Source organism: Drosophila montana, unplaced genomic scaffold (genome assembly GCF_035044405.1).
Source record: "Drosophila montana isolate Dmon_TW-CO22-7 unplaced genomic scaffold, ASM3504440v1 contig_3733_1, whole genome shotgun sequence".
Lineage (NCBI taxonomy): Eukaryota > Metazoa > Arthropoda > Insecta > Diptera > Drosophilidae > Drosophila > Drosophila montana.
The window spans coordinates 82,753-106,096 of NW_026998620.1; the positions used below are offsets into that span (position 1 = coordinate 82,753).

Here is a 23,344-nt window from a genome sequence, read left to right on the forward strand (position 1 = left end):
GGAACATTTCCCTTATATTGTCTAACTATACAAGTAATATATTATGCATAAAATTGTTGTTTTAGTTGGGTTTACTTGTCTATCCAGATTAGCTATAAAATAGAAAAAAGTTTAGAGCCAAAGGAATATTTATGAGCTGCGAATTCTCTTTGATTTATTTAATGCACTCATTACAAATGAGTTGATAGTTTTTTTTTTAAGTTAACTTTGATTAGTTTATGCAAATCATATAATTCGATATTTGAATTAAACATTATCCGCGTGTTTAGTTGATTTTGTGTGTTTATATTCATATCTCAAAAAGTCATTAAAATAAATGCGTTTCTTTTGTTTGTTGGTTTCCTTCTACCAAGAATTCCAAACTATATCCGTACTCAACTGTCTGTAAATAGCATGTAATTTTAGTTGTAGTCGTAGTTAGTTGTAGTTATTAGTTAGTAGGTTACATTTATGGTGGGGTTTGTAGTGTAGTTTGTAGTTGGTTTTGCCTACTTGTTGGCTAAAATTATCTAAAGATTTGTATCTAACTATTCAAAGGTCAAAACATCGCTCGTCCGGAACTAGCAAGAAAGGCTTTTAAAATTGTTAAACATTTACGGAATGACAGCAAGACGCATGTGGAATTGGCACACAGATACACACATACACAACTTACATCCTGTTTGTGTGTGTGTCCCTGCCTATGGGTGGCCCTTTTAGATGACACTCATGCGACGCCTGCCATTTCCGGATGCCTCGGCTCAGTTGGAGTTGGCCAGCGTTTCGTGACATACCTCCATGTAGTCGGGGTCGTGCATTATGCCCTTTATCATGTCCTTGAGCATTGTGTATCGTGGAAATATCGGATACATCTTTGAGCTGCCGTACTCTTCCTGCAAGCATACGTTGAGAGACACAGGAAAAAGTTCACAATGGGCTCTTTGTTACCTTAAGCACGCGTATCAAATGCCGCAAGCCCAGATACTTTTTCAGCAGACGATACAAGTCATTAATCAGTTGTGTGTTCTCCAGCTCAATTTGCGCCGTTGTCATGTCTGTTGAAGATGCAGTTAATCAGCAGTTAATCCAGCTAGTATCTGTAATCGACTTACGTTCTAGACGCTCCATGCGCTCCCGACGCTCGGCGGCCTCCTCGGCCAGCCTGGCCGAGGTCTTGACGCCCTCGCCGGACTTCTGGGTCTTTTCCATAATTGAACAGGCGCGCATCACGTATGAGGGTACCGTTTCCTGCTTCTCCTGTCGCGGTATGTCCACCAGCGTCCAGTACTGCGTCTCCAAGCGTATAACTTCCTATTAAAAAAACACATATATATATATATATATATTGTAGGAATAGCCTGGCGCAAATAAAATGCAACCGTTCTTGTGCGCGTCACTTTTAGAATGTCCTCGCAGATCATTTTATTTCACCATCGAGAGTATGGAGAGTATTTCACAGAGCGAGAGCAAGAGCATCGAATGTTTCGCTCTCTGAGCGAAGTCTTCGATGTGATTACAGTTATATTTACAGTGGGACACTTAATGCTATATCACAGTAGAATTTTACATGCTAATTATTACTACAATATACTTTAAAAGGAAACCGAAATAACTGACCAACCTTTATCATTAGCTTGAGCATAGGGTAGCGCTGAAATATGTTGCGATGACTCTTCGAATCGCCGTACTTGTTCATGAGGTTGATCAAAGCTTTCTTTACCGTGTCGTACGACTCCTCGAGGCGCAGGCGTAATGAGCGTAGGCGTTCGTTGGTTTCGATAACCTCATCACGGGTCATGCCGCTGGGTGCGCCCTCATCTTTGACATCTTGGACGATTCGACGCACGCTCTGCGTGAATTTTCCAACAAAATTTGTGGTTGCTATAATAGGAGCAAAGTATTTGATTATTATCAAAAGCATAAGTTAAAATATATAATTGTACGGAAATTGCACGAAACACTGTCATTCACCACGGGAAATGTCAGTAGACACGCACATTAACCCCTAATATTTTATTCTGCGATTCATTCGGAAATTATTCGTCTATGAAAGAGTCGAACTATTATGCCATGATAAGTCGCATTGCATTAAAAATAAACAAATTTCATTTTTTTCAAGCATATACCCAAATTCACCCACGCGGTTTCGAACCCGCGACTTCAACAACGCGGGAGACTCGACTCTCTACGCGCTTCACCAAAGCCGTCAATGATCAATTTCTTCCTAGCGTGCGCTTTGTTAGGTTTACAAAGTTTTTTGTTTTAATATGGTATACGCATTAAACATGCCGTTTATTTTTGTTGGGCTAAATGTTGTATTTTGTATATGATTGCATTCTGATTAACAAGAGTAAATTACTGAAAAGTTTTGTTTAAGTTATTTTTGAATGCAATATACATTTATATTATGATATTTTTCTGAAAAAGTCTTTAATATTGATTAAGTTAGTGATAAGTGATAAAATTAGTCTTGCTGCTAGCCTTTTGAGAACATTGACATTGACTAGGAGTACATGATAAATACATAAAATTATTCAAAAAGAATAGAGTAATGTATTATGCAAGAGGCGTTTTTTGTGATACGTAAATTCCTTATCTGAAGTATATTTTCTTGAATAGATCAGTTTAGATGCGATTGTAAATCATAAAAATTTGTAAGGGGCAATTAGCATTAATAGCCACATCGTAAATGCGAATTTATTCATATGCACGCAAAACGTGACATATTTTATGGCATTAATTAGCCATGGCGCCGAAAAACGTTGCACGTTTGTTTCAGGGTACATTAGACGAATAGGTTCTAGATAAATGTTATATGAACCTAATAACATAGCCTTTTTATGTTAAACTGATTTCTAAAGCTTCTAACAGGAATAGCTAATGATTTATATGCATGTTTTTAATATTTTACTTCGTCGCGTGCATCACGTTGCAAGACAACAAGCATTAGTCATACAGTCTGCATTGCTGGGCTCCCACAAGTGCAACTCATTGCAAACAAAAGTATGATTGTTTTGATAATGACGATCGATGTGACGTAAATAATAACCTGACCATTGGACCCAAACGTAAGGTTTGATTAAGTAAACGAAACAAAAGCTCGAGGGAAAAAAAAACATTTCTAAGTATGATTAAGGAGGATTATAACCATTAAAAATGCCACAGCATATTGTGCCAGTCTCTTGGGAACAATTTGCGCTCTCTCTCTCTCTCTCTCGATGCTCTCACGATCGAATGGCAACTGGGCTACGAGCGTAATTATAAGTTCTTACGCGAGGGAGATATTTTCAGTCTTTGGCAATATATCCGACCGCCAGCACACGACCGTCAGAACGAAACAAGTGAGCGCAAAACGAATCGAATAAGACAACGGGGCACAAATACAGCATAAGCAAACAGCAGAGAAAACCTACATATATAAATACACTCACATACATATACATATATGTATATACAAATATATTTTTGCATAGAGTAAAACTCAAGCATATAACGAATACGAGACATATCTGAGAGTCAACGATCGGGCGCTTGATTGAGTTTAATTGCGACAAAAATAATTTATAATTGAAAAATGTTATGAGACGGCTTAAGTAAATATTGAACAACTTATCTGATACAGCAGAGAGAACCTAAAAGAAAGGTGTAAAAGTACGAAGAACGTTCCACATTCGCCGCAGATTTCAACGTAGCCAATCAAGGTAAGATTGATTAGTTTACAGAATGTTATTTGTAAGTTCTCAAGCGAATAGCTGTGATTTAAATGTAAATTATCAATCATTTACATTAATTACATTATTTTTTGCCGTCCTCGACAGGTTGGCCTTATGCTCCGCTGATTATATTGACTTCATATTTGTTTTTCGCTCTTAAAGTATGCCACAAAGTTTCCACATTAAAGCTAAAAACTGCAATTAATACGTGATTGTATTGCAAGCGCACGATTTTTGCTGATTTGCATATTCAACATTATTTTTACAACTTTTTTTTTTCATATGTTATTTATTAAGCTTTTCGCTAGCGATGCGTAATAATATATGTACATCAGAAATAAAAGATAGTCTATATTTAAAAAAAAAAATAAATAAATAAAGTTAGATCACTTTTTGCCAACGTTTAACACACCAGTTTTTAAAAAATATATAAAGAACCAGTTGACTTTAATGTGTTTATTTTAATAGTCAAATTTGATCAAATAAAATGCAAAATGTGCTTGATTTCTCAAAAAATCAACATTCCATTGTTGCTTAATACTGGTTTTTGCTAAAGGGATATTTATTTATATTATATTATTTATATAATTATATTGAAATCCTCGACTCTTAGTACTGACGTCAAACAAAATATGAATCGTCACTTTTCGCAAGAGCTGACGTAACCAGAAATTCTCAAGCATCTCCCGCAGACGCTGACTTATCCTATAATAATAATCTTAACCGTTTTCAATAGGTTACTTGTTGAACTGTGAATTTTGAGGGTGCCAAATATTGGTCTATTCTAAGGTGGCCAGGCAACTGGAGCGTAAGGCGCATTTTTCGATTCAACAAATCAAAAATGCACATACTATGAATGTTATTATCGATAAAACCCATGGAAACAGGTGTCGCCTGCTAAACTTGTTTCGTGCGAATGTAGACCAGTCCCAGAGCCAGACAGACAGATTCAGCACTCAACAGCAGCAGCAGCAGCAGATAACAGCGAAACTACAGCTTCACTCGTCAGTCTAATTCAATCCGATCGCACGTGCAAATATGCATCATCTGAATTTGAATATATGTATGTACCTACGCACATACATGTGTATGAACGTGCAGTGTACATGGGCTCGAATATTATAACTCTCCACTTGTTGGTTTGTCTTGCGGTACAAATAACGCGAAGTATCAGTCGCTTTTTTGCCTCTCTCTGTCTCTTCTCATTCTTTTTCGCTCTCCCTCTCTCTGTGACATGTTGCTCTCACGACCTTGTTGACGCTCAAATAATTGCCAACCTGCCTGCACCCAAGTAGCTTGGCTCCCCACTCCCATAAGTTAAGCTGATATGAGGTACGGCAAATGTTTGACAGCGGCACTCTATTCGCGAGTTGGTCGCGAGTTCGAGCGACTGCGACTAATGAGCAAAAGCGGCTTTTGTTTACCTTTAGCTTGTGTGTTGGTACCACTCCCCGATGCCCTTGCTACCCCGGACGACAACCAGTGTAAACCGGTTGTTGCTAATTTGGCAAAACACAAACACACAAACAAAAAAGGAGAAAAAAAAGAGCATTGTATGAACAGTTTTTGTTGTCTTGCCACCAGCCGCAGCTATAGCTTGAAGGGCACACTCATACATACACGCATACGCACGTGTGTGAGTGTGTGTGCGTGTAGCCACAAACATATTGAAATATGCTCATACTTGAGTAACTCGTACAACAATAACCTCAAACGAAACGTGTCTCCAGTTCTTCAAGCACTTGGTCTCCGCTCAGTGTTCAGTCACATTTTGTGTTCGACTGCATGCAGTATTGTGAGTATTTCAAAAATACATTTAGTCGGGAGGGAATTTTTTAAACGTTCTGCATGTGTATATAAATCAAAATTATTTAAAATCCGTGAATTCGGCAGTAGGAATCGTGTACATTTAAATTATTCGGTATACATTTGAGTTTTAATTGGCCCAAAATTCAATATTAATTATGTTATGCTGAATTTTGTGTGTTTTGTTGTTATTTCAAGTTCAATCTTTTCTATATTATGCTGAAATTGTATCTGTTTTGCTGCGATTTTGCATGTACATATTTCTGTGAGTTTACATTTTTCTTCTTTGTTTACTTTTAATTTACGCGTTTTTCATTTTTTGTTAATTTTTATTAGCAGTTGTTGTTTTTTTGTTTGTGGGTAAAGTATTTCAAAGGAAATTATTTCCCACACTGACGCAATTTTTTTTTTGTTTTTTGTGGAATGTGATGGAATTGGGTTTTTACGAATTATTCATCATTTAACTATGAGACATTCATTACAAACAGACTGATTAACATAAAGGGGCGTGCCTGCCAATGAATGCATACTCTAATGAATGAATGAGCTTTATGCTACCGATACATTACTATTTAATTGCATATATTAAATTGTTCGAAAACAAACATGAAACATTAACTTTCACATTAATTTGTCAGCAAACCACAGAAACGTGTCATATGATTAGGGCAGGAGTTAACATTCAAAGCTAATTAGCAAGAACAGAAACACGCCCCCTAATAAACCGCACTTGAGCGGCATTAAATCTTTAAATAGATAGATTTCATTTTAATTGTGGGAAATTACTTTAAAAGCCACCGATGATAATTCATCATTGGAAAATTCAATGACGTTGTCAAAGTTGTCTTGAATAATATTGAATGGGTCAATGAATAATGATAATAATGATTAACCAACTGATACTACAAAAAATCATAACTATTTTGATCCCATTAAGGTGTAATAAAATAAATATTAAGTAGAACTTATATTATATGCTTCTGCTTCTCCTGTTGAGCAGCTGGTAAAACCAGTCCGATCTAGTATTATAATATTATTATCGATGAGCTACTTCTTTCATTGCTCATTTGTGTACATATATATGCATATATGCAGCTGATGTCATGAACAGTCGATTGCACTTTAAATAAGTGCATCTAAACAAATTCCTTTAATTAAAATCCCAAATCGATTGCTCCGCATGTCAGGCGATTGAATCGCTGAAATTCCAATCGATGTGAAAATTGTTTTCTATCCCACCAAATTAAATTGCAAAACTAATTGCCGTCTTCTATGTGCACACGTATTTATTTAACGAAATGTGTGTAATTAAGCTGTGTATCTGGGCGTCTACGATAAGTACATGAATAATTATTCTTCTGACACCCCAAATGAGCTATAAAGAGGCATTAAAAGGAATGATCAAAATATACTACATCCGATATCCATTTGCCAAAGTTGAAGCTTTAGTTTGCATGGTTTCAGGGTATCTTTCGACTTAATTGGGATCGCAGCTTTGGTCACGGCCAATGCACAAAGAAACGGAAATTACCATCGCCAACATGAGATCATAAGACATGAGGTAATGCCAGGCAAATAGTCAAGGGGCTTAACTTAAGCGAGAAAGAAGCGGGAATTAAATTGTTGTGGAATGACAAAAGTTCTCACTTTTCGATTTATTAAAAGCCAATTTGGCATAAGTTATCATGTTGCCTGGAAACGTGTTCGTTATTTTACCCTGAACCTATTGAAAATGGGTAAAAAGGGTATTATGTATTTGTGCAAATGTATGTAACAGGCAGAAGGTCCGTCCGTCCATATGTATGAACGCAAGGATTTCAGAACCTATAAGAGCTGGAGTCTTGAAATTTTAGCTGAAGGTTCTCCTAGTGCCCGCGCAGATCCGATATTCGATAACTTGCCCCGTTTCCAAGTAATCGATAAAAATCGATATCGAAATCCTGTTTTTTGAGCAAATCTCGTAAATAATATGAGCTAGAGTCACCAAACTTGACATGTAGCTTCTAGAATAGTATATATATATTAAGTATTTTTCATTTTATGCCTATCGCCTGTCGGGTTCAGGGTATCCCCTAGTCGGGAGCTCCCGACTAGAACCTCTTACTTGTTCAGTCTTCTTCACAATATGTTGCTGAGAATTTTATCCCCCCCGAGAACGGCTTGGTATGCGAGGAGGAACATTAAGTCTTCTTGCCCATTAATCAGGAAACTAAATAAGCGCACGAATGTGACGACGCCTCACAAATCCTAGTCGCACGTGCTTTTCCCCCTTTGATATTTGTTCGTCTGGCAAAATGTTTGCTCAGCGCGTTTTAATTAGTTCGGGCTAAAGCCCTTTGTTACACTAATTGACCGCATTTTGGTAACAGCAGGTTGACAGTCGGACACGCCTCTAAATGGGGGCGAGGAGGCCCCTGGAGGGGCGTGTCAATCATTGGCGTGTCACAGTTTCGGCACGTGTTTGATTTATTGAATTCGTGCGCCGTGCCCATGCATTGAGATTGGGTTAAATCGACGGTGACAAAATGCAAACTGCAGTCGTGACCCGCAGCATTTATGGATTTATGGCTTGATGATTTATTTGCAGATCAGGTTCTCGTGGGAGGTAACGATACGAACTCTGTAATAAATGTGCGAAAATGTTGTAGCATGAAGGTGACAATATCGCGGATTAGTCATATTAAAAGCCCCAACCGACAACCAACTGATTAAATAGAGCGTGGGATTCTAGAAAAAAACGCCCAAGTTGTGTAAATATTTATGGAAGTACATTGAGTGTGAAACGAGAACAGCTCAAGGGTTTTTCAAAAAAGGGCTTTCGTTTGACTTAAACTAATATAGTTTAAATAAGTGGGATAACTAGTTATATGTTAAATGTATTACATAATATTTAAGTTATTTGTCTTGGATATCTAGCTTCATATTTATATGAAATCCGTCAACATATCAACTTAAACCCGTCAAGCCTCCAGATTTGGCCTATGGGACGTATGCGCAACATGCACATTCTTAATTCAATCGCTGCGCTAAATGAGATAAATTTTTGCAACTCTTGAGAAACTTTGTAGTACAGAAGTTACATTAAATTCAATGGAGTGCGCGGTTTCTGAAAAATTAATGCGCTCTCTGGACCAAGGCTTTAGCGCCTCTTAATATTTGATGAAAGTGTCCTTGAATGAGACTCTAGGGAACTGCGGGGCATGCGGTGCTTGCCAGAATGTGGTAAGTTCCGCATTTTCATTAAAAACTTTAAGTCACTTTCGTCGCCGTCATTTCATGCCAGCATTTTGCATTATTTAAGCAAGAAACAAAAACACCGACAGATGTTGACAGTCGTGGATTCTTGCTAGCACAAATAAATGAGAGGCAAACAAAAGGGAACAGAACCCACAGGCACTTGTTAGAGCTACAGATGAGGCCAGGCCAGCTACAGTGGAGCTCCCAAATGAGAGAAATGGGCTTTCTCTGCGTTGCTGTGGCCCAATTTGAACTCTTGATAAAGTAACAATAACCAAGTGGATACGCACATTGACAGAGAGGCGGCCTGATGTGGCAATAACCACATCGATAGACAGACAATAATTACAAAAGCAACAAGAGTTCTTTGCTAATAACATATTGGCGCACCAAGGACAACAACAACAACAACAACAACAACAGGAGCTCCGACAACCAGCTGTCAACTAGTGCAAACTAAACAACCAGAAAACACACACAGAATCAAACAGAGACACGTAGAGCGAGAAGAGAACGAGACAAATTGACAGACAATTTAGCTGTCAATTGTGCGTCGCTCAGCCCCAGCCGCAGCCCCAATCCCAATCCCAGCCGCAGCCCCAATTCCAGCCACAGGATACGGCATGGTATTAATTTGACTCGTCGAGCAACAAATGCAAAGCAGCACAAAATGAAAATGGCCATTTGATGGCCGTTAAGCTGCTCAGCAACAAGCCAAAAGCACAAAAAGCGAACAAAAAGCCGCTTTTCGGCCATCTTCCAAAAGGGGGGGAAAAGGAGGGTAAGGATCTCAGCCGGGCAACAAATGGACAGCTGTTCGCCCTTGGCGTCAACATGACTATTAGGCCAATTGTCTGTCTTAGATATACATAAAATCTTCTTTGGCTTCGCAGGGCCTGTGTTAAGCGGACAGATTGCTTGGCTAATCCACAAACTAATAAATATTATGTGGCCCCTATAAACTGGCCGCTCTGACTAGCCCAAGTCTCTGTGAACTTATTTATAATACCCTGAACCCATTGAAAATGTGTAAAAAGAGTATATTGTATTTGTGCAAATGTATGTAACAGGCAGAAGGAATCATCTCCGACCCCATAAAGCCATGTCCGTCCGTCCGTCCGTCTGTCCTTCTGTCCGTCTGGATAAACGCAAGGATCTCGAAACCTAAAAGAGCTAGAGACTTGAAATTTTAGCTGTAGGTCCTCCTAGTGCCCGCGCAGATCGAGTTTATTTCCGATATTCGATAACTTGCCCCGTTTCCATGTAATCGATCAAAATCGATATCGAAATTCTCTTTTTTGAGCAAATCTCGTAAATTATAAGAGCTAGAGTCGCCAAACTTGACATGTAGCTTCTAGAATAGTATATATATATCAAGTATTTTTCATTTTATACCTATCGTCTGTTGAAAGAAGAGGCTTCAGGGTATTCCCTAGTCGGAAGCTCCCGACTAAAACCTCTTACTTGTTTTTCTTTTGCTACATATTTCAAAATTTGCATCTTGTGCGACGACGCTGAGTGCATATAATTTGGTAGCTCGTCTCCTGGCTTTTTGGCCTTTTGGGGCAACTTTGGCAATTAGAACTGCAGATCTGGCCAAGTGGTATTTGTGGCAGCCTCTGTCCTGTCACAAAGTACGCAGAAACTTTGCCAGCCACTTGTAACAGCAACAGCAACAGCTGCAGCTGCCACTTGCCACTTGCCACTTGCAACTTGCAACTTGCAACTTGCCACTTGCACTTGCCACTTGTTATTGCATTTGTTGCTGCTTGTTTTACTGTTGTCCCCATTCATTTTATTTGTCTGTACCCAAATGAAAATTTGAACTACGTGCAAAACTCTTCCTCTTGCACCTATTTTAATCTCCTGTACGTTAGCAGGAGATCCCCAAAACTGAAAGTCAGCCGAAATAAGCATGAGATTGAAAGTTTCTTGACTCTAGAGATGCATTCATTTTGTATGCCAGCAGATTGATACAGATACAGATTATTATTATTCACTATTCAGACAGACCACAGTAAAACAGTTGAGCATTTGCTTTTGTATTGTTTTACGTTTGGCCCATTTTACGAGCACAAAGTAAAGTTTTTCTGTCTGTGTGTGTGTGTGTGTGTGTGTGTGTTTCATTCTCAACAATAATAAGAAAAGTTGGCAGTGTTTGGCCCGCGGCCGAAGCTCCCAGCCAGATCCGCGCAGCCCAAGCAACAAGAGAGAACAAACAGCACTGAAAACAAAAAAAGGCAGCGTGCATAATTTAAACACAAAAAGCCTGCAGACCGAAGCTAGAATACTCTGGCCGAAACAATATCATGAGCTCATGATGTGTTTTATTTCTTAACCCTCTTGTTGTACCAAAACTTTTGTGGGCAAACGTCATAGCAAATTGTATATATCCCAACGTTTGGAAGCATATGCAGATACTGTGTATACATTTATGAAAAAGAAATGGAAAAAACTGCAATACAAAGAAACTCATGCGAAAAAAACTGACAGCAGCTGGCCGCATTCCAAGGCAATGGATGGCATTCCAAGGCAATGGATGTCATCGTTCATATTGCGTATACGCACCATGGAACAAACAAATCGCAATAATGCGGCCGCATTCGGGCCAAAAGCACATTAATTACAACAGAAACCGAAAAACTCTGAATTAGAAAAAACTCTTAATTAGAGCTTGGCTATCAAAAATCCATTTAAATACAATTTGCATGCTGTTGCAACCAGGTGTAACTTCTGCACGTGAGAGTATGTCGACATGTCGACATGTCGACACGTTGACACATGAATGGAACGGAACAAACACGGAAGGACTTTCAGAAGTTGCCACTGCCTCTACTATAGCCTGGCATTGTAAGCCACTTAATATGGAAACGGTATTCAAATCCTTGTCACGCCCGTTTTGGCCAACGCACTGACACTGACAGCACCTGTGTGTACCTGTGTATACCTGTACCTGTAAACAAATGAGCTTAGTCCAAGGAATCACAGTATTTAAAATTACATTTTGTTGCATGCCACTGCCTTTGGTTTTCATTAGCTGCGTCATCCCGAGTTATTGCGCATTTTTTAAATAAAGCCTGTATATACTCTTACCTCTCGGCATCTTTATTTAGACGAATATATGTATACCCTTACCTCGCTGCATCTTTATTTAGACGCTTCTATTTGGCGAATAAATATATGGAGAGAACAAACAGCACTGAAAAAAAAGCGTGCATAATTTAAACACTTTTGTGTTCGCCTGCAGACCGAAGCTAGAATACTCTGCCCGAAACAATATCATGAGCTCGTCATGTATTTCATACATATTGTTTTCTTTTTTACTCTTACCTCGCTGCATCTTTATTTCGACTCTTCTGTTTGCTTTTAGTCACTTTCTGTTGGTCTTTTTGCGTTTCCTAGAAATGCTGCATATTCCATTTATCAGCTGCTGCTGTCTCTGCCGAGATCGACATTTCCGCTGACTATATTGACTTCCCGCCGCGTTGAGTACCGAGTAAAGTGTCACGTAAAGTCCGCCCGATTCGCAAGTACTGTCCCGGCCAACAGGAGGAGTCCAGCTCACAGTCGCCAGTCGACTGGTCATTCAGAGCAGCTCTGGCTCTTTGAGAGCCCGGCTCACGTAAGCAGTCCAATTTGCGCCCTCGTCCTGGCCAGGCCACCTGGCTTGGACACGCTTCACTGACTCGGCCCTTAGCCGTTTTTTCGAGGCATATGACGAGTTTGCCAGCTAAATGGCTACATTATGAGAAACGGCTGACGGGATTAGTCGGCCAGCAGAATGTGTTCGTTTGTTGCTTTTGTGAAAACTTTATCGCCTGCTTAGAAAAATACAATTTGCCGAGAAGGTCATGTGGCCAGGTCGGTCGGTCCATTGCCCAGCGGATCGCCAAGCCACATCCACACATGGCTGTTCGGTTGGCTACCCATTTGGCCATCCAATTGAGTGCTCCTCACTTTACTAGATAAACAATTACTTAAGTGGCCAATGTACGTCATTTATTAGCCCCTCATGTGTTCTGTATATAAATCATGCTCGATTATTAATTCGATTTGTGGCTCGCCACATTAAAAGTCCTTGCATCAACTTAAACCAGTAAATATTGCTATGCAAATAATACAAATAAATATTGAATAATTAAATAAATAGTAATTAATAGTTTGGTCTGCGAAATTTGAGTAGTTTATTTAAAAATATTCCTTGAATTTGATATTATTCAACGCATTTATTAATATAAAATATCCCCCAAATTCGATTAAATTCTAAAAATTAGGTCATTATTTTATTTATGTCTTGTTGTATATTTTATTTCACATGTAAATAAAATAAAATCACAAAAAAGGGATAAATTTGCAGCGCAATTAAGCTTAATTCTGTGTGGAAATTCAAAATTAATGTCAATTCCATTTGTTGTTGATAACATGTCAAATCGAAATAGCAAATTTGCAATAATGATGAAATTGTGTTATAAATTATTAAGCTTGCTTGAATTTATAGCAAAGCATGTTAGATTTTAGATTAATTTAATACTTGATATTTTGTATACACTGAACCCATTAAAAATGGGTAAAAAGGGTATAATGTATTTGTGCAAAAGGAAGCATATCCGACCCCATAAAGTGTATATATATTCTTGATCAGCGCTAGAGACTTGAAATTTTAGCTGTAGGTCTGCCCGCGCAGATCGAGTTTGTTTCCGATATTCGATAACTTGCCCCGTTTCCAAGTAATCGATAAAAATATCGATATAGAAATCCTTTTTTTGAGCAAATCTCGTAAATAATATGAGCTAGAGTCGCCAAACTTGACATGTAGCTTCTAGAATAGTTTATATATATCAAGTATCCTTCTATTTATAGATATCGCCTGTTGGAAGAAGAGGGTTCAGGGTATCCCCTAGTCGGGAGCACCCGACTAGAACCTCTAACTTGTTTTTATTTATTTTCGTGCTAATGCTCTACTTCAATCAAAAATTTTTCAGCCTTTGCCCAACGCTCCATCATTTTTGGCTTTATCTAGCACACATACGAATATACACTTTATATATACCTCTAATATATGCACACCTGCACGCACACGCGCACCTATGCAAATAACCACATTTGCCTAAAAATATTTCGCGAATTTTGTGGCCAACATATCTGAAATGAAAATGTATTGTTTGGTTTGGCCCGAAATGAGTGCCGCTTACGGCAAAATGTGATGGTTTTAATAACGTGTAAACAATTCAAAATTAAATATTTTACTACACTTCGTTAATGTTCTAATTGCAATAGACAAATATTCCAATGGCAGCCGAAAAATAGATTTTTGCAAATATTTTACTCCGTTTTATTGGCTGCACATTTATGACAGCATATATCATTTTATTGCCCAGTCTCTCCAATATATGTATATAGCAATTTGTAAGGCTTGCCTTTCTATCTGCACAGCTCCATTTGCGCTCAATTAATATTTCCTAAGGCTCACATAACTGCAATAGATTCACGCTTTGAAATTAAATGCTTTATTAAGGTAATTGGCTGTCGTCCTTGCTGTAGTCCTGTAGTCAGCTTCCAGCTGAGACAGCTTTATTTTATGCCTAGTAACCAAACAGTCAGAACAAGTAAGAGGTTCTAGTCGGAAGCTCCCGACTAGGGGATACCCTGAACCCTCTTCTTCCAACAGGCGATAGCTATAAAATGAAAAATACTTGATATGTATATACTATTCTAGAAGCTACATGTCAAGTTTGGTGACTCTAGCTCATATTATTTACGAGATTTGCTCAAAAAACAGGATTTCGATATCGATTTTTATCGATTTCTTGGAAACGGGGCAAGTTATCGGAAACAAACTCGATCTGCGCGGGCACTAGGAGGATCTAAAACCAAAATTTCAAATCTCTAGCTCTTATAGGTTCTGAGATCCTTGCGTTTATACATACGGACGGACGGGCAGACGGACATGGCTAGATCGACTCGGCTGTTGATGCTGATCAAGAATTTATATACTTTATGGGGTCGGAGATGCTTCCTTCTGCCTGTTACATACATTTGCACAAAAACATAATACCCTTTTTTACCCATTTTCAATGGGTACACGAAATTCGCTCATATTTGTTTTGTTATTGGCTTTTCGGTTGATTCTAAGAAAAAAGTCATTTTTCCCATGCCAAAAATAAATGTTCAAATTTTAATTAACTTTTTGGCAATAAACCAAAAAATGTGTACGCATTTCCCACAGTGTGTGCCATTTGCAATACGAAGCAATGTTTGCATTTAACTATGCACGTCAGCAATATTTGTTAGGCTGATAAGAATAATAAGCAACATATGACTCAACTTTAACTCTTAGTCAAAGTTCTAGAATCTCCCAAAGGGAATATATGCACCACAATTCTCTTAGTCACCATCTTGGTCTTCACATTGATAATAGTCGCTTAAAATAAACATTTTCTTCATAAAAAGTATAAAATATAGTCTGTTCAAATTAATCGTTATTGCAAAGATGTTGTGAGTCTACAAATGTACGTCTAGCAGGGTTATCAGGGTTATTTTGCAGACCTATCTCTGCATAACTCTAAGTTCATGAGAATTACTCATATAGGAGTATTGTTTACTTTCATGAATAACTGGGCTATGCGAGCTCGCATAAGGCTGATCGTGAGAAACATGAAATTCTCGAGAAAAGTCAATTGAAAAGCGTCGGGAGGGGGGAGGGGGGGGGGCAATCTTTGAGCAAATATTGACTTATGTCAGCTGTTGTTTTCAGCTGTGTTGGGATCTCATTAAATTCAATTGCTTTCGGCTAAAATAGCGCAGTATCGATTTGTTCACCGAAGCGAAACGACCTATAATATTCGAACCATATAGGAAGCACATTTTGAAGCGCAATTGAAGTCCACATTCAAAGTGGGTGAACATTATAAATATATGTAATAGAAATGTTATTGAATGTTAGAAAATAAGTTTAGAGCGCGAGTGTGTGCTTCGTCTTTTCCAAAACAAAGTTTTGTGGGCTACAACGAGTCTGGGCCGCAATAATTCCGAGCATTAGAAAAACAAAACAGATGTCGGAGAAAAGTAATCGAAAAGTTAACCGCAAGGCACGAAGGCGAAGAAAAATTGCACTAAACTTGATGTCTAATTTGAAACAAACCTTGAGGCCGAAACAAACTCTGAGCCTGGCCAAAAGCCAAATAAAATTTACAGTTTCAAAACTTTTGCTACGCAAGGCTTGTGGGCCAACTAATTGAGATTGAGTTGCCCAATAAAACTTGCCAACTAATGATGAATCCTTGCTCTCTCTTCTCCACTGTAGAGCTAACACCACAAACAGGAAGCACAAACTTTGGGGATATGAACAAAACGAGACCGTCAAAAGCCGGACTTCCGGTGCTTTTAGTGACTCTTCTGCTTTTTGTTGCCCAGGCCGCGGAAAATGAAGGTGACATTGCAGCTTTGCCGCCGGATGCAGACAACGTGGAGGTAAGCGCGGGGGGATATAGAGAATGCGAATCCTTTTATCCTTAACTTGAATTTGCATCCTTGCTGCAGATTCATCATGTGAAGGTCGTGGACGGTGTCATGCACGAGGATCATCCGGAGGTAATGTACAAAGAGGACTTTGTCAGCGAGGACTACGGTAAGAAGCGCTGTCATTTTTTATCGAAATTTAGTTAAAAATAATTTCCACACAGATCCCAACAAAAACGAAACCAAAGTGCACCATCGAAAGCTGTTCAAGGGTCAGCAGCGGATTCGGCATCATCACCTAAGACCTCCGACAAAATCGGTTGCGGTCGAGGAAAAGATCGTATTTGATGTGCTGCCCGAAACGCCACTCATATTGGGTGATGATGACTCTGTTGCCGACAAGTATGAGGTCGCCCAGCTTGTGCAGCCCTTGAAGCAGGAATCACTACAGAAGTATCCCAAAAAGTATCACAGTCGCCAGCGTCGCCAGGCTGACAATCCGTATGTGCGTAAAGCCTATAAGAATGAATACTATGGAAAGGCAGCACCAGCACCCTACTATCTGCCCATTCAACCGCAATATCACTATCAAAGGTAATACTATAACTCACACTTGGGGCGTCTTACTAGTCTGCACATTATTCATTTCAGGATTCCGGTTGTTGGCAAGAAACCAAAGTATCAGGGAAAACTTCCGTTTTGGCAGACCCAAAAACCTTCCCTCAAGCCGATGCGCATTGACAACCGTGACGATTTTGGCGATGATAATGAAAACAGCCTGTTTCACAATTCGAATCCGGACGATGCGGACTTCTCGGTTTTCGATCAGCCCAGACCAGCTACCGGCGGCAACAACGGCAACAATTTTCAGTCACCCCCAGTGCAAGGTAAGTCATCCATTTGATCCATTTGCTGAAATGTCAATCAAGCTATATTCACAGAATCAGAGTCTGGGCCAGTTTGGGGATCAAGTCAAGGGCGACGTCCAAGTAGTGGCCCAGGTAAGCTAGAGTTCTCTTATCATACTTATCTAGTTAATTTACGATCCATCATCCATCAGTGTACATAACAGAGTATCTTTGCTTCCTAACAAAACGATAGGTCGTCAATCATTTCCCATCGCTGCATCTGCATTTCCTTCTTCTTTCTATCTCATACTCTTTGCTGACCAGTTCACATTCTTGTTACGTCACAGCACGGACACCTGACATACAGTTTCCATCGTGGCCTCCAACAACCAGCCGACCAGAAGTATGGTCACCACCAACCACCCGTCGACCGGCGCCACGGCCGCAGGTCACAAGCTCACCCGGAGCACAGACCACACCGCGGGTGTCCAACTGCGTGTGGGCAATTGTCAATTGCTGTTCGCAGGGAAGCAATACGATTCGATACAACTGCTTTGAGGAGTTCGGCTGCCACGGTGCCTTCTGGGGTGTTAATCCCTGTGCCGACAACATTCGCGACCGTGCGATAGCCTCCTTAACGCGATCGTCTAAATAGGCGCAGTCTGCGCTGGGCCATTAATCTAACAAAAAGTATTCGGATTGTTTTGTATGGCTGTGTGCCCAATTTCAATGTAATTTTAATAGCTATACAGGAAATCATTTTAATTTATTTTAAGCTAGGTCTAAAATCGAAAATAAAGCATCCTCTTGATCACCATAAAACAGGACCTAAATGGATTCATTGCAGACATAATGTGTGTTTAATACTCTGATATCCTTGAGTATTTATCGGTGTGGTATTTCCAAACTATTTCTATCTTCCTGTTTGCTAATTAACTAAATTAACTCAATAATTGGTTTAAGTTTAAGTTTATTTGAAAATGCCCAATGCATGTTTGGCCCAATTACAATTGCACAAACGACAATCCTTGAAGCAATTTAAGCACTTATCTCTTAATTAACCATCTACTATAGCATCCTTCAATCCTCATTCTAGGCCCCTCCCCTCCTGACTAACGCTCAGGGACTGCAAATATATATACCATAAAATAAAAACCTACCCCACCGTCTGTGGTGTGGTCCCTAATTAGAGCATGAGAGCAACATAGAGTTAAGAGTTTTTGTTGTCATTGTTATTAAGTGCATGATGAACAATAGCAGAGGGCTGCACCCAGTGGTCAGTAGAGTGTAAATTAATTAAATTTTTATTGGCTAGCTAATCGCTCACATGCATGCATGCACTCACTCACGTTCACGCCACGAAAGTTAACATGTCGGCGCCTTTTAATTGCAGGGAATGTTGTTACGCCTTCAGTCCAGGCAAGTCCGCCCAGGCCAAGGCCACGGCCACGGCCTGTCCTACGTCAAGGTGAGCATAATATAACCGACTCGAATGCCAAGTAAACCGAACCATTTGATACTCTACAGATTCCGTGCTGTACCCATCGGAGCCCAGCTATCAGACAGGCACCGCCTGTCATCGTGCCGCGCAGTTGTGCTGCCGACTCGCGAATCTGGGCTCACTCTATGATTGTTTTCATCGCCAGAAATGCGAGCAAAGCCTCGCGGAAATAGTTTCATCGTGCTCCTAGTGCTAAATCTGTGTCTGTATCCCGATTACGCCACTTGCTTTGACCGCATCTGTATGGAACAACAGGAATCTAGTCGACACTGCCCACCAACTACTTGCTACTAAGATGGTGCATAGGGACTTGTTTTGCATTTTCCTTCAAGAATATACACGCTTAAAATGTACTCTAGCTCAGCTTATTTGTACATTTGTATTTATATATTTTGGAAACTTTAAGCTAAAATTATTAAATTCACTTCGCCGTTAACAAATATAAATCAAATATAACTCTATATAAAAAACTGTTTGTCCTGACTAACTGACTGATGTTCATAAGTCGTGGCGTTTTGTTCATGTTTTGACCACTAGATCAATTTCGCAACTAAATCTGTCAACATAATTCTTGGTCTAAATTCATGTAAAAATGGTATCCTCAATTATCCTATACATATGTAGGTAATCATTCTAAATTGATGAAGCACGCGAGCCTTATGTAACATTATATATTATATACATATACATATACATATACATATACATATACATATACATATACATATACATATACATATACATATACATATACATATACATATACATATACATATACATATACATATACATATACATATACATATACATATACATATACATATACATATACATATACATATACATATACATATACATATACATATACATATACATATACATATACATATACATATACATATACATATACATATACATATACATATACATATACATATACATATACATATACATATACATATACATATACATAGATATAGCTATAGATATAGATATAGATATAGATATAGATATAGATATAGATATTGATATTGATATTGATATAGATATAGATATAGATATAGATATAGATATAGATATAGATATAGATATAGATATAGATATAGATATAGATATAGATATAGATATAGATATAGATATAGATATAGATATAGATATAGATATAGATATAGATATAGATATAGATATAGATATAGATATAGATATAGATATAGATATAGATATAGATATAGATATAGATATAGATATAGATATAGATATAGATATAGATATAGATATAGATATAGATATAGATATAGATATAGATATAGATATAGATATAGATATAGATATAGATATAGATATAGATATAGATATAGATATAGATATAGATATAGATATAGATATAGATATAGATATAGATATAGATATGGATATACATATACATATACATATACATATACATATACATATACATACATACATACATACATACATACACATACACATACACATACATACATACATACATACATACCTACATACATACATACATACATACATACATACATACATACATACATACATACATTAATACATACATACATACATACATACATGCATACATACCTACCTACCTACATACATACATACATACATACATACATACATACATACATACATACATACATACATACATACATACATACACACATACATACATACATACATACATACATGCATACATGCATACATACCTACATACCTACATACCTACATACGTACATACGTACATACCTACAAACTTACGCCTCCAGCTCCGCCCCCTTGGTGCTCCTCCTCCTGGGCCACCACCATGCTCCTCAGCTTCCAGCGTTGAAGCCGCCTGCGCCTAATTCGTAGGTGAAGCCTGCAGGCCTTACTTACATTTTTGAGAATCGAGGAGGAGAGCATCTTTAATATATACGTTTTCTTATTTACACTTGCCGCGCAACAAGACAATTTGATCTGCTATGGCCATGGAAGGCAACTTACATGCATACATACATACATATATACGCACATACATACACACACGCATATTCACACACACCTCATAAACCCTATTTATACATAGGTCAAAATTTCCCACCCCCATAACTCGGTCAAATCTCATCCGATTTTCACGAGGTTTGGCTTTTTGATAATGGTTTGGTGTCTAGATCAATTTGGCATCTAAATCTGGCAACATTATATTTGCTCCAAATTCATGTATATATGGTACCCTCAAATATCCTATTCAGACATAGGTCAAAACTTCCCACCCCCATAACTCGGTCAAATCTCATCCGATTTTCACGAGGTTTGGCTTTTTGATAATGGTTTGGTGTCTAAATCAATTTGGCATCTAAATCTGGCAACATTATATTTGGTCCAAATTCATGTATATATGGTACCCTCAAATATCCTATACAGACATAGGTCAAAACTTCCCACCCCCATAACTCGGTCAAATCTCATCCGATTTTCACGAGGCTTGTTTCTTTCTTCATGGTTTGGCGTCTAGATCAATTTGGCATCTAAATCTGGCAACATTATATTTGGTCCAAATTCATGTGAATATGGTACCCTCAAATATCCTATACAGACATAGGTCAAAACTTCCCACCCCCATAACTCGGTCAAATCTCATCCGATTTCCACGAGGTTTGGCTTTTTAATAATGGTTTGGTGTCTAGATCAATTTGGCATCTAAATCTGGCAACATTATATTTGGTCTAAATTCATGTGAATATGGTACCCTCAAATATCCTATTCAGACATAGGTCAAAACTTCCCACCCCCATAACTCGGTCAAATCTCATCTGATTTTCACGAGGTTTGGCTTTTTGATAATGGTTTGGTGTCTAGATCAATTTGGCATCTAAATCTGGCAACATTATATTTGGTCCAAATTCATGTATATATGGTACCCTCAAATATCCTATACAGACATAGGTCAAAACTTCCCACCCCCATAGCTCGGTCAAATCTCATCCGATTTCCACGAGGTTTGGCTTTTTAATAATGGTTTGGTGTCTAGATCAATTTGGCATCTAAATCTGGCAACATTATATTTGGTCCAAATTCATGTGAATATGGTACCCTCAAATATCCTATTCAGACATAGGTCAAAACTTCCCACCCCCATAACTCGGTCAAATCTCATCTGATTTTCACGAGGTTTGGCTTTTTGATAATGGTTTGGTGTCTAGATCAATTTGGCATCTAAATCTGGCAACATTATATTTGGTCCAAATTCATGTATATATGGTACCCTCAAATATCCTATACAGACATAGGTCAAAACTTCCCACCCCCATAACTCGGTCAAATCTCATCCGATTTTCACGAGGTTTGGCTTTTTGATAATGGTTTGGTGTCTAAATCAATTTGGCATCTAAATCTGGCAACATTATAATTGGTCCAAATTCATGTATATATGGTACCCTCAAATATCCTATACAGACATAGGTCAAAACTTCCCACCCCCATAACTCGGTCAAATCTCATCCGATTTTCACGAGGCTTGTTTCTTTCTTCATGGTTTGGCGTCTAGATCAATTTGGCATCTAAATCTGGCAACATTATATTTGGTCCAAATTCATGTGAATATGGTACCCTCAAATATCCTATACAGACATAGGTCAAAACTTCCCACCCCCATAACTCGGTCAAATCTCATCCGATTTCCACGAGGTTTGGCTTTTTAATAATGGTTTGGTGTCTAGATCAATTTGGCATCTAAATCTGGCAACATTATATTTGGTCCAAATTCATGTGAATATGGTACCCTCAAATATCCTATTCAGACATAGGTCAAAACTTCCCACCCCCATAACTCGGTCAAATCTCATCTGATTTTCACGAGGTTTGGCTGTTTGATAATGGTTTGGTGTCTAGATCAATTTGGCATCTAAATCTGGCAACATTATATTTGGTCCAAATTCATGTGAATATGGTACCCTCAAATATCCTATTCAGACATAGGTCAAAACTTCCCACCCCCATAACTCGGTCAAATCTCATCTGATTTTCACGAGGTTTGGCTTGTTGATAATGGTTTGGTGTCTAGATCAATTTGGCATCTAAATCTGGCAACATTATATTTGGTCCAAATTCATGTATATATGGTACCCTCAAATATCCTATACAGACATAGGTCAAAACTTCCCACCCCCATAGCTCGGTCAAATCTCATCCGATTTCCACGAGGTTTGGCTTTTTAATAATGGTTTGGTGTCTAGATTAATTTGGCATCTAAATCTGGCAACATTATATTTGGTCCAAATTCATGTGAATATGGTACCCTCAAATATCCTATTCAGACATAGGTCAAAACTTCCCACCCCCATAACTCGGTCAAATCTCATCTGATTTTCACGAGGTTTGGCTGTTTGATAATGGTTTGGTGTCTAGATCAATTTGGCATCTAAATCTGGCAACATTATATTTGGTCCAAATTCATGTGAATATGGTACCCTCAAATATCCTATACAGACATAGGTCAAAACTTCCCACCCCCATAACTCGGTCAAATCTCATCCGATTTTCACGAGGTTTGGCTTTTTGATAATGGTTTGGTGTCTAGATCAATTTGGCATCTAAATCTGGCAACATTATATTTGGTCCAAATTCATGTGAATATGGTACCCTCAACTATCCTATACAGACATAGGTCAAAACTTCCCACCTCCATAACTCTGTCAAATCTCATCTGATTTTTACGAGGCTTGTTTCTTTCTTCATGGTTTGGCGTCTAGATCAATTTGGCATCTAAATCTGGCAACATTATATTTGGTCCA

At 38.4% G+C, this 23,344-nt stretch overlaps 2 protein-coding genes across 5 annotated transcripts in view; one reads left to right on the forward strand and one right to left on the reverse strand.

Annotated features, from left to right (window-relative positions):
- Positions 1–119: 119 nt before the first annotated feature.
- The window catches only part of LOC135436859 (uncharacterized), a 31,956-nt gene continuing 8,731 nt past the window's right edge, over positions 120–23,344 (reverse strand). Inside the window, 4 exon segments of the mRNA XM_064694614.1 lie at positions 120–872; positions 928–1,034; positions 1,092–1,290; positions 1,601–1,860. Of these exon segments, the coding sequence (XP_064550684.1) occupies positions 741–872; positions 928–1,034; positions 1,092–1,290; positions 1,601–1,860 (698 nt within the window). The 3' untranslated portion in view covers positions 120–740.
- Positions 3,283–18,944, forward strand: hdly (hadley). Of its 4 annotated transcripts, XM_064694491.1 has the most exons (8): positions 15,505–15,629; positions 16,039–16,205; positions 16,275–16,362; positions 16,418–16,787; positions 16,845–17,080; positions 17,135–17,194; positions 18,435–18,509; positions 18,569–18,944. In XM_064694491.1, exons 2-8 carry the CDS (start codon positions 16,077–16,079, stop codon positions 18,730–18,732), a joined length of 1,122 nt encoding a protein of 373 aa, XP_064550561.1. In that variant the 5' UTR covers positions 15,505–15,629; positions 16,039–16,076; the 3' UTR covers positions 18,733–18,944. The 4 variants fall into 4 exon arrangements, with proteins under 4 accessions (XP_064550560.1, XP_064550559.1, XP_064550561.1 ...); XM_064694490.1 differs by lacking the exons at positions 15,505–15,629; positions 18,435–18,509; positions 18,569–18,944 and adding exons at positions 3,283–3,320; positions 17,389–17,863; XM_064694489.1 differs by lacking the exons at positions 15,505–15,629; positions 18,435–18,509; positions 18,569–18,944 and adding exons at positions 3,355–3,680; positions 17,389–17,863.

Excerpts from the sequence above, each read along its gene's own strand:
- hdly (XM_064694490.1), top strand. The coding sequence starts at position 16,077 with ATGAACAAAACGAGACCGTCAAAAGCCGGACTTCCGGTGCTTTTAGTG. Across the intron at positions 16,363-16,417 it reads CTTTGTCAGCGAGGACTACG|ATCCCAACAAAAACGAAACC; the intron begins GTAAGAAGCGCT and ends ATTTCCACACAG. Across the intron at positions 17,195-17,388 it reads ACGTCCAAGTAGTGGCCCAG|CACGGACACCTGACATACAG; the intron begins GTAAGCTAGAGT and ends GTTACGTCACAG.